At 54.0% G+C, this 8293-nt stretch overlaps 1 protein-coding gene across 1 annotated transcript; it reads right to left on the bottom strand.

The window, feature by feature from the left end:
* Window positions 1-155: 155 nt before the first annotated feature.
* CAMLG (calcium modulating ligand) lies at window positions 156-7448 on the bottom strand. Its single transcript, XM_064162199.1, has 4 exons — window positions 7210-7448; window positions 5148-5596; window positions 4387-4452; window positions 156-2837 (listed from the first exon to the last, which is right to left on the bottom strand). The coding sequence occupies exons 1-4, from the start codon at window positions 7373-7375 to the stop codon at window positions 2646-2648; spliced, it is 873 nt and encodes a 290-aa protein (XP_064018269.1). The 5' UTR covers window positions 7376-7448; the 3' UTR covers window positions 156-2645.
* Between the last annotated feature and the right edge of the window lie 845 nt (window positions 7449-8293).

Raw genomic sequence — 8293 nt, forward strand, 5'->3', positions numbered from 1 at the left:
CGAACAGGCAGCGTCCTCCGAAACGGGCAGCTGCCCTCCGGCCCGCCCAGCGCAACGGCCCCTGCAAAGGCCTCGGGCCTCTTCCACTCCCCCAGTTCAGGCTGGAGCGCCGGTGCAAGGTGCCCACCCCTCCCTGAGTCAGGCCAAAGTGCAAGGAAGGGGTAACAGACTTTTAATAGAAAACAATCAACTTGGCAATAAACACTCAACAGAAGTCTGTATATGGACAGAGATAAGTTAAAAAGGGAGTAAAAGGGATTCATTTTTCCAGGGAAGGTGGAGAAGAGCCTCTCCCAGCACTGTGTCTGCTCACCCAGGGGCAGGGAGAGTTCCTCCAGTCCAGCCTGAGATCATCGGACAAAGCCCAAGTTGCCACATGCTGAAGAGCTCCAGGATGGGTCTCTCAAGATTTCTTCCACCACCTGAGAACACTCACTCACTCCATCTCTCCTGCACAGGACGGTGCAAGGGGCTGAAGGGATGTACAGCAGCTGGGTCAGCTCTTTTCCTGCTGTTTAACTGATGAGGATGAACATTTTCATGCTGAGGATTACAAACGATTTGACTTTTGCAGATGTTAGCATTCAGTATTTAGGACATTTATTTGTATGCCATCTGGGGATATAAATAGAGGCAGAACAAGTGTAGCTCTCCAGCAAACTCGTTATTTACACAACTCAGCCTTAAGCACAGCCAGTTCATTTTGCTGAGATTCCTGCCCAAGATAAACACACTTGGAGCTTCTGAATAAATATTGGTGCCAGTAGACCCAAGTCAGACTTTTGGAGCCCAGCCCTGGACACCTCTAACATGACAGATGTTAAAGCAACATGATAAAATAATCGGCACAAACACAAAAACCTACCAAACAAAAACCCAAGCTCCTTCTTTTCATGCCACAAACAGGCACAAACAGCTTGGGAGGCAGAAACGCAGCACTGGAATTGGAGCAGGAGGCTTTAACAGAAAGATTCAGCACAAAGCATGGCTCTTTGCTTTACAGAGGCATCACCAAACACTTCTGCTTAACCCTCCCAAAAGAGTCTGCAGACAAACACCAAGAGAAATGCTTCTCTATGCTAAAAAAGATGCTTTGGCCTAGGCTACCTGAAGGTCCAGATTCCAAGCAGAGAGCTGCAAGGTGAGGATGTCCCCACATGTAACCTCAGTGGCCATTTTCACGGGCTAGGAGCACTGCAGCTGTTGCAAGAATTCCCTCCATCCACGTGCAGAACTCCTACCAGACTGACAGGAGCAGTCACAGGCTTGCTGCTGTCCAGCAACAGGATTCACCTGTGTTTGACTTGATCTATGAGTCTGAACAGCCACAGACTGCCAAATGTCCCTCTCCCTCTGCACTGGGTTGGGCTGGAAAGGACCTCTACAGCTCATCCAGTCCAACCCCCTGCACTCAGCAGGGACAACTGCAACTAGAGCAGACTGCTCAGAGCCCCAAACCACCTGGCCTGGAATGGTTCCAAGGATGGGACATCTCCCACCTCTCTGGGTGTCTTCAAGCAACACTCAACTCCAAGCCACTATTTTCTGTTTCACTGCCACTTGTAGCATGAGATGTAAACAGGAATGGCTGCTGTGGTTTGACTGGGCAGTCCCTGAAGCACACCACAACACACTACCAGCTCTGCTCAGAGGCTGCTGGAGCACTCCACAGCAGGAGACCTCCTCCCTCTGCAGTTAGATTCGGTTTCCATGCAAATGTCTGGCAATAAAGAGGCAATCGCAGACATTAATGCCACAGTAGAAGTTGGCTTTGCCTCCCTGCACAGAGTTAGAAACACTTCCAGTGTCCTTGAAGCTTTACCTGTGCTGGAGGAAATGTCTGACACTGCAGGCTGGCTGCCAACACACACAACCTTCCCCTCATGGAATGAGCTGTTAAATAACAAAGGCATCCGAATTTTTGGTGTGTAGCTCACCTGTGAGCTCAGGCTGCTGGAAACTCAGCAGCAGGTGAGGTTAACCATGGCATTCCTCCCTGCTTCTCAACCAGTGAGTTCATAAGCAACAGGGCCTGCTTGCTGGGTCTTGCTTAGCTGCTATGCACGACAGTCATGGAGTGGAATCGATCACAAGGACAACAAATGCTGCAGAACACAGTGGCATGTTTCACCAACCTTCTCCTGAAGCAGCAGCTGGGTTCCACTGTCTCAGACTGGACAACAGGGTAAAGGGATTCCTTTTATTGAGAGCTTTCTCAAGATGAACGGAACAGAATGAGCAGTTGCAGTTAGCTACAGTCACACTGGAGCCTTGTCCAGAGACACAGATGCTGCTGCTGAAGGGAATTCTCTCTGTTCTCCCTGAAGAGAACAAAGGCAGCTTGGAGAACGTTTATGAAGGAGGCTGAGGCAGCATCACCTAACTAAACCAAACAAGTCATCCACTGACACATCTTAGTCTTCACATTTGTAACAGATAGACACAGCATTTGAATAAACAGAACCAACACAACTGAGCCTGGGACCCTTCTCTCCCTTTCCCAGCATGCCTGGACTGAAGGCTCCTCTCAAGCATTCGACCAGACAAAGGATTTTAATGAAGGTTTAAACCTGTCTGTGTGGCCAGACACTAAGCAAACAGTCCAGAAAGCTTTAGTGCAGCTACTGCATTGGATTCTACAGCCATCAGGGTGCTTCAGAACCAAACACCAGAACCAGTTCATGGCAAAAGATAAAAGTGAAGAAGTAGACACAAAGGTCTGTGAAAACATCTCCCATTTTGCTGTAGGTGTCCATGGAGCGACTGATCACCTCTGCAGGGATTCCAGACAGCAGCAGAGCAGCAGTCAACACTGTGGTTTTCACCTTCTTCTCACACTGAAGGACAGAAAACCCAAACAGCAGTGTTAAGTGAAACCTTTGGCACAACCCTGTCCTGCTTTACAGGTGACAGAGGTGCCGGTGGCTCACAGCCAGCCAGGCATGCTCCAGACCCCTCGGCAGGAGTAGCTCTGGACGGACTCCAGGCATGCTCACAACACTCCTCCCAGCTACAGATTCAAGCTGTGAATGACCCAGTGGAGCTGAGTGAGAGGCTGGTTAGCAGCAGATCAAATCCATTACAGGCACTGTGGGTACTTGACAGTGGCTCTGAAAGCAGGCTGTGAAGTGGGGCTGGGCAGTGAGTGGGAAGAGGCCCAGGCAGGGCAGACTTGGGTTTAAGAAGATTCTCTTCATCACACCACTTAGCAGAAAACTGTTCTCTGACGTGGAAAATGCTCTAGAACTGAAAACCATCTCTTGCTTCCTCTTTTTACTATGACTTCATCTGGCAGTTTTATCCTCTCAAGTCAAAAGTGCTCAAAAGGCCTTTTCAAAGCCATTCTGCTGTCCTCAAGGTGAGCAGTCTCAAGTCTGGTACACAGGAAAAGGTGAGGGGATTTGATGGCAATTGCCAACCCAACCTAAATTAAGCTGTCAAGAACCTCTCCAAGTTCCAGGAGAGAAGAATGAAGGCTGGTGAGGTGATTGATCTCATCTAGATGTAACTACAGCACCAGCAACTGGAGAGGAGAGGAGCCAGCTCCTGAAATTCTGAACTGGGGAGCTGGTTTTAAAGGCAGCAGAATCGAGATCAAAAAGATCTAATGCCAGTCTAAGGCGAATTCTACTGCTCTGCACTGTGACACCTCAGTTTAAAAGGACTACCAGGAAGTTTTGTCTTCCATGGTAGCTACAACACAATTGCTGATTTATTCTGACTTGCTACCGGTGATCTTTCATTCCTTTTAAAATGCAAATTTCCCCTTTCATCTGCGAATGGACCATCCTTCAGTTCTGCTTTGCACTGACAAAATCCCCAGCCCAGCAAAGCCTCACCACAATTAGCTGCCTGCAAATCTCCACAGCAAGTGACAAGGCAAATCTGGCTAAGGAGCAGCAAGTTTCCCACAGAAATAAAAGCCTCATTTCAAGCTGCCATTCAGACTTCGACTGGCAAGAGATGCAGAGCCCTTGGAACCCAAAGACCATCTCACTGTTTAAACACTATCCCAGATCCCATCCAGGTGTCTCAGCAAAGCAGCTGCTGACAGAACAAGCAGCAACTCCAGAAGGGCAAGATCCAGGAGAAAGGCAAAAGTTGCCAAAGACATGAAAGAATTACCCAGCCTGCCCGGGCTGTGCAGGCTACAGCTAAGCAAGCTGCTAGTTCACATGCTCACAGCAACTTTAAATTTGGACTAAACCTGGGCAGAATAGAAGCTAGGATAAACCATCAGCACTTGGCACCTCTCAGTTCTACAGCTTAAGCCAAGAGATGCCACTTTGCGTGCACTGGTCCTAAGCCAACACAGACTAAGCACAATTTTCAAGCCAGAACATTTCAAATTAACCTGATTTTGAAAAAAAAAAAATCAACATTTACCTTTGGAAAGTACTTGGAAAGCCCCATGTAAGCAAGCTGGAGAGTAAGAAACGGTGCAAATATTGACTGAGGGAACAGAAAAGAGTATGAACGATTAGCTTGGTTAAAGGAACAGCTAACAAAACAAACCTAATGCTTGCCGAGTGGTAAGAGAAAACCAGGCAGACAAAGAAACAAGTTATGGGCAACAGCAGCAATACTCTGGAACAGTACAAGCCTCAGCAGACAAGTTACACGTGAAGAAAGGAGGTTCTGCCTCGTTTCCTTTGAGCCTAAACCACTGCAGTGGCAGCACCGCCCAGCAGTGTGCACAAAGGCGGCAGCGGTCCAGGAGGTGGCAGCCTGTACCCACCCCGCACCTCGGTGCCGCCGGCTGGCAGGCAGCTCTTGAGGAACAACTTGCCTGCGGAGACAGGAACGAGCAGATCTGCCTATCCTGGCCCCGCTGCTGTGCTTTTGACTAACATTCTGGTGCAGGCTCCAGACTCGAAGAGTGGCTGACCCTGCTCAGAGAGACGGGAGGGAGTGCACTGCCATGTCCTTCTGTTCCCGACGCTGCAGAGCAAAGCTGCTGCTCGCAGCTGTGCTGAACAGTACAGAGCCACCCCCAGGAGCTGGCAGAGATCTTTGCTGGGCTTTATACAGCTGCTGGAAAGAGCAGGAGTGCCTGAAGCCCCCAGCGCTGTCACTCCTGACAGACTTCAGCCCTAGACGGGGGTCTCCCCGTTAGAAGCCAGGCCTGTGTGCTTCCCTGAACTCACCAGGTACTTGCAGACAAAAGCCCTGACGGCCACGGCCAGCAGAGCACATCCCACCAGCCGGAAAACACGGAAGGAGTCGAACTCCTCCGCAGCATTCCCGTTCTCCTGGCTCGGCTTCTCGTGCATCAGCTGGTTCCTCAGCTTCAGGGCTTCATCGAACCTGGACAAGTACTGCTCCAAGCCGTGCCGAGGGGGCCGCGGCGCGGCTTCGGGCGGCAGGTCCCCCCTGCTGCGGTGCCGGAGCTCGCCGGTGGCCTCGCCGCCCCGCTCCGGAGCGCTGCTGAACAAGTCCTTCTCCCCTCGGAGGTCCAGCACGCTGCCTGCATGCTCGGCGGGGCCTGCCCCGGCGCACACGGAGTCCCCCAGAACGATTCGCTTGGAAACGGAAGGAAGGGAGTTTGATTTCTCCTGTTCCAGCTGCAGCTTGGGTTCTGCATGACTTTCATCTCCTAAAGGGGGGAGAGGAAAATCCAAAGTTATGCAGCCTTGGGATGTGCAACAACACTTCAGCTATGCTGGACTGGAGTCCTGGGCTGACATCTGTCCCCTGTACTCAGCACTGGTCAGGCAACACCTTGAGTACTGAGTCCAGTTTTGGGACCCTCACCACATGAAAGACATTGACAAGCCAGAGGAATACAGAAAGGGACAATGAAACTGAGGAAGGGTCTGGAGAACAGGGCCAGTGAGGAGCAACTGAGGGACCTGAGGGTGTTTAGTCTGGAGAAAGGAAGGCTGAAGGGAGACCTTACTGCTCTGTGCTGCTCCCTTAAAGGAGGCTGGAGCCATATAGGGTTTGGTCTCTTCTCCCTAGTAACAAGCAATAGGACAAGAAGTGGCCTCTAGTTGCACTGGGGGAAGCTGAGGTTGAGTAGTAGAAGAAACTTCTTCCCTGAAAGGGTTCTCACTTGACATGCCTGGGTACAGGCTATCCCTTTGGAAAAGCAAGGGGCTCAGCTGTACACGACCTGCTCCTGTGTCAGAGGAAAGGTTTGCACCCAGACCACAGATGGTAACAGAAAGGGAAAAGGCACAGCATGGACCAGGCTAAAACACCAATCAGCTTCACCAAAATTACACCAGACTGAGCACTCTCCTGGCTCACTTCCATCAGCCTGCAAAGAACCCTACATGAGCCACATCCTTTGCACTGCAGGGCAAAGACACAGGGCAGCAAGTTGTGCAGTGTGGGACTGGTGAAGCTGTCAGACAGCAATAGGGATGAAAACATTGGGCTCCCTTAAGCAGCTCCACTGCGTGTGCAGGAGGGAAGATGCTGCATCAATAAAGACAAGGACTTAGAGCAAGCGAGGCACACAGAAGCATCAAAGACTGACAAATGAGCTGGCAGTAGAAGCGTTCTCTCCTGTCAGAGGCAAAGCAGTGTTAACCTGCCCCATGTTAAAGCTGAAGACCTCATCTTACAGCAACAGGCAACGCCAGGAACACAAACCAAAGCAAGAAGCTTGCAGGACAGGTCTGTTCCTACCGGAGAGGGAGACCCAACACCTAGAGAACGCATTTAAGTGCTAACGCAGAGCGATTCATAGCTTTCCAGAACTGTCTTCCAAGACAGGCAGGCTCCTCACGGCACCCAGGGAGACAGAAACGCCCTTCCCATGAACCTGCAAGGAAAGTGCCTGCCAGCCGCGAGCACCCAACGAGCGCCCACCGCGCAGGGCTGCGACAAGCTGATGTAAGGCACAGCTCTGAAGCAAGCAGCGGCCGGACGAAGCGGCGGGGCAGGCTCAGCGCCTCTCCCCCAGCGACCGGCGAAGCGATGCCGGCCTGCCCGCTGGCCGTGAGCACAGGGGCCGCCCAGCACCCCACCTCGGCACGGCTCCGGCGGCACAAGGACTTTACCCGCGGGTCTCTGGAGGCCCACGGAAGGTCGCGGTGCACTCAAAGCACCACTGAAGCGACAAACCGCACCGAGGGGCCGACCCACAGCCACTCCCGGCCCACTGAGAGGTTACAGAAAGCGGCTAGAGCAGGAGCAGGCTGCAGCTCGGAGCCCTCACACCGCTGCGGCAGCTCCGCCGCCACCCAGCGCGGGGCTCACCCTTGCCCGCCGCGGGCCGGTGGAAGCCCATGATGCGGTTGATTCGCTCCTCCGAGTTCATCAGCAGCTTCCTCCGCCGCAGCTCGGCTCGGCGCTGGGAGGCCGAGAGCCCGGCGGGGAGCCCCGAGGGCGCAGAACTCGCTCCCACACCACCGCCGTCCTCCATCGCCGGCAGCAGAGGCCGCGGCGGTACCCAGCGCCGCACAATGGGGCCGCCCCGCCGCGGCGCGCAGGCGCAGCACCGCCGCCTCCAGCCGCTGAAGCAACTGCCGGCATTTTGAGGAAGGGCAGGAGGCCAAAGATGCGCAGGGAGAACGCAGCGAGCACAGCGCTCCCTGTCAGCACGGCGCCCTTACTAAAGGTGGCCGCTCAAGCCTCGGAAGTGACCTCATGACGGAGGGACGGGAGGGGAAAGGGCGCGGGGGGCACGGCCAGAGCTGCCTGGCGGCGCCGGGGCGGCAGCGCCGGGACCTGCCCGGCCGCTTCGGGGCCGCGGCGAGACTGCGCCCTCCGCACGGCGCCGGCTCCTGCTTTAGGCTACTTGGAATTCCGGCTTCAGGCAGCCTGGCAAGTCCACCCTGCGGCCTGTGGGTGGCAGGCAGGCAGGCAGGCAGGGAAGCTCGCTTAACAAGGCGCTGTGGAAATGAGTTCAGGCTGGCACTCGGTGCAGCTTGCCCACGCGGGTGGCGAGGCGCTGGAGCAGGTTGCTTCGGGAAGTTGCGGAGGCTCCCGTTCGGCCTGGACGGGGCCTCCAGCAGCCTGGTCTCGGAGGAGTCCCTGCCCACAGCAAGGCCGTTGGAACTAGATGGCCTGAAAGGTCCTTTCCAGCCCAAGGTCTTCTGTGACTCTGCGGTAACATTCTCCTTGCTCTGCAGGGCTGAAAGCAGTGTTCTGAATAGAAACAGCGCCAGAACAGGGCACCTGCCACTGCGACGCAGTGCTCGCCCACCGCTGTAACTGCAAAAGCAGCAGCACGGCAGGGGCACTCGCAGGGCTCAGCTGACAGCTGTTGGGTTTCCAGCTGTGCGCAAAGGGCAGAGCGCAAGCCCTGTTGTGCTCCTCAGGCAGGATGGATCCGCGCTGA

This window comes from Pogoniulus pusillus, chromosome 22 (assembly GCF_015220805.1).
Source record: "Pogoniulus pusillus isolate bPogPus1 chromosome 22, bPogPus1.pri, whole genome shotgun sequence".
NCBI lineage: Eukaryota > Metazoa > Chordata > Aves > Piciformes > Lybiidae > Pogoniulus > Pogoniulus pusillus.

Coding starts and splice junctions, on each gene's coding strand:
- CAMLG (XM_064162199.1), bottom strand. CDS start 7,375: ATGGAGGACGGCGGTGGTGTGGGAGCGAGTTCTGCGCCCTCGGGGCTC. Junction 4,453..5,147: donor CTTTTGTCTGCAAGTACCTG/GTGAGTTCAGGG, acceptor CTGTTCCCTCAG/TCAATATTTGCACCGTTTCT. Junction 2,838..4,386: donor TTTCCAAGTACTTTCCAAAG/GTAAATGTTGAT, acceptor TCTGTCCTTCAG/TGTGAGAAGAAGGTGAAAAC.